The sequence below is a fragment of the Chaetura pelagica genome, unplaced genomic scaffold (genome assembly GCF_000747805.2).
Source record: "Chaetura pelagica isolate M959 unplaced genomic scaffold, ChaPel_1.0 scaffold1793, whole genome shotgun sequence".
Classification (NCBI taxonomy): domain Eukaryota; kingdom Metazoa; phylum Chordata; class Aves; order Apodiformes; family Apodidae; genus Chaetura; species Chaetura pelagica.
Window position 1 is genome coordinate 19,590 of NW_009952794.1, and position 2,228 is coordinate 21,817.

The 2,228-nt window shown below is 62.3% G+C and overlaps 1 protein-coding gene across 1 annotated transcript in view; it reads left to right on the plus strand.

Moving 5' to 3' along the window:
* Positions 1 to 440: 440 nt before the first annotated feature.
* SIGLEC1 (sialic acid binding Ig-like lectin 1, sialoadhesin) overlaps positions 441 to 2,228 on the plus strand; it is a gene marked incomplete at its 3' end in the record, with an annotated part of 19,318 nt that continues 17,530 nt past the window's right edge. Inside the window, exons 1-3 of the mRNA XM_009994705.1 lie at positions 441 to 489; positions 1,266 to 1,622; positions 1,915 to 2,208. Coding sequence (XP_009993007.1) covers positions 441 to 489; positions 1,266 to 1,622; positions 1,915 to 2,208 — 700 coding nt within the window. The remainder of the gene's footprint in view (positions 490 to 1,265; positions 1,623 to 1,914; positions 2,209 to 2,228) is intronic.

A 2,228-nucleotide genomic window follows, 5' to 3' on the forward strand; every position in this document is an offset into this window, starting at 1 on the left:
GTTTGCTGGGGTTTAGAGCTGCCCAAATCCATGAATCTGCTTAAAAACGGACCCCCACCTCCCGTTTGACCACCCCAGCTGGGTGCACAGCACCCAAGGGGAGGCCACTGGTGCTGCTGTGGCTGCTGTGGTGGAAACCAAACCTCTGGGGGCTAAAAACCCACATCCTTGGCTCCCACACCCAGGACTTCAAACTCTCCTGAGAGTTCAGGGGGTTCCCTCTGCCCCCCACCCCTCTCCCAGCCTGTCTGGAGGCAGCTCCTGCTCCCAGCAGGATTGATCCCGCGGGGTTGATAACGGGTTGTGTTGCAGGGTCTCCCAGGGCCTTTGGCCACCTCTTCTTGTTGCCCTGTTGGCTCCCTCTGCCCAGTGCCAGCCTGACAGACCAGCCACCTCCCCCCCGGTGGCATCAGCCACCAGGGACCCCCGGCAGGGACCCCATGGCCCTGCCCTGCTGGCTCGTCCTCCTGGCCAGCCTTGTCCCACCAGGTGAGAGCACCAAGGGGCCCGTTGCCCCCTGCCCCTGCAGGGGCTGCTTGCCTGGATTTGCAGCAGGGAGGGTGGGAGTGGGAGGTCCTGGCAGTGACACGGACAGAGCTCCAGGGACAGGCAGGACAGGCTGATGGGGGGTGGTCCAAGGCAAGTGGCCACCGGGCACTTCTGCACCACTGATGGAGAGTGGGATAAAGGCACCACAGCCTCGTGCCCCCCAAGCAGCCCCTGCCAGGCCACAGCCCTGGGCACCCCCTGTCAAACCGGGCTTTGCTGCTCTGAATTTGCATTCATTTTGCAGCACCTTCAGAAGGGTTTCAGGGAATCTGTTTCACACCACGTCAGGAAATGGCTTTGGGTCTTTTGTCACTGCCCTCAGCTCGTGGGGCTCCCACAGACCCTTTTGGTGGCATTTTTAAGATTGCACTTGTTTAACATCACCTGCAGGAAATCTCCAGCCTTTGGCTGTGTCGCCTTCATCTCCTCGTTAATCCTCCGTGTCACAGAAGGTGTCACCCCTGTCCCCCCCTGGGCAGACACAGTCCCAAGAGAGGAGCCACCAGCTCCTCAAGGGCCTGGTCACGGTGCTGAGCTAGAGCCACCAGGGGGCTGCTGGTGGTGGAAGTGCCTGGTGGTCAGTTGGCAGTGGCCAGTTGTCCCTTCCTCCACGGGGCTGAGCTCTGGGACGGGGTGGCAGAGGGACAACCAGGACAGGAGGGGAAGAACATGCCCAGCGGTGCCCCCACCTTGACCCCCTCTCCCCTCTGACACAGCCGTGGGGTCCTGGGGGGTCGCCTACCCCGAGTCTGTGCTGGGTGTCAGCGGCTCCTGCGTGGTGATCCCCTGCACCCTGACCCACCCCCCCGAGGTGTCCACCCGGGACGGCATCGTGGCCATCTGGTACAAGGACTACGACGGCCAGAAGACCTTGGTCTACCACTCGGAGGGCCAGGAGGTGGACCCCAGCTTCAGGGCCCGTGTCAGCCTGGTGGGACAACCGTCCGTGGGCAAGTGCAACCTGCTGCTGTGGGGGGTGACACCCCAGGACTCCGGGCCCTACAGGTTCCGCTTCGAGATCGTCAACGGCGACCGCTGGTCGGCGACCAGGGACGTGGTGCTGAGGGTTTCAGGTGGGGACAGCAGTGACACCCCCAGCCCCCCGTGGCTTCCTGGAATGTTTGAGCTGGAAGGGACTTTAAATCTCATCCAGTTCCAACCCCCCCTGCATGGGCAGGGACACCTCCCAGCAGCCCAGGCTGCTCCAAGCCCCATCCAACCTGCCCTTCAACACTGCCAGGGATGGGGCAGCCACAGCTTCCCTGGGCAACCTGGGCCAGGCTCTCCCCACCCTCACAGCCCAGAATTCCTTCCTAAGGTCTGACCTAAATCTCCTCTCTTCCACCCTCTGCTCTCCATCCCCAGACACCCTTGAGCAGCCCAGGGTCACTGCCAGCAAGGAGCAGACTGAGGGGCAAACAGCCACCCTGGAGTGCTACACCCCTTACTTCTGCCCGGACAACTTCATCCTGCACTGGGTGGGCTACGACCCCCAGGTCTCAACGGTGTCCAGCGAAGTCCAGTTGGACACCAGCGGCGTCGGCCACCAGCTGAACCTCACCACCTCCTTCACCTGGAAGGACCACTCTAGAAAACTGCTCTGTGAACTTTCCTACAACTCCAGGAAGGCAACCAGGGAGGTGGTCCTGTGGGTGAGACGTACGTTGGGCAGCTCTGCT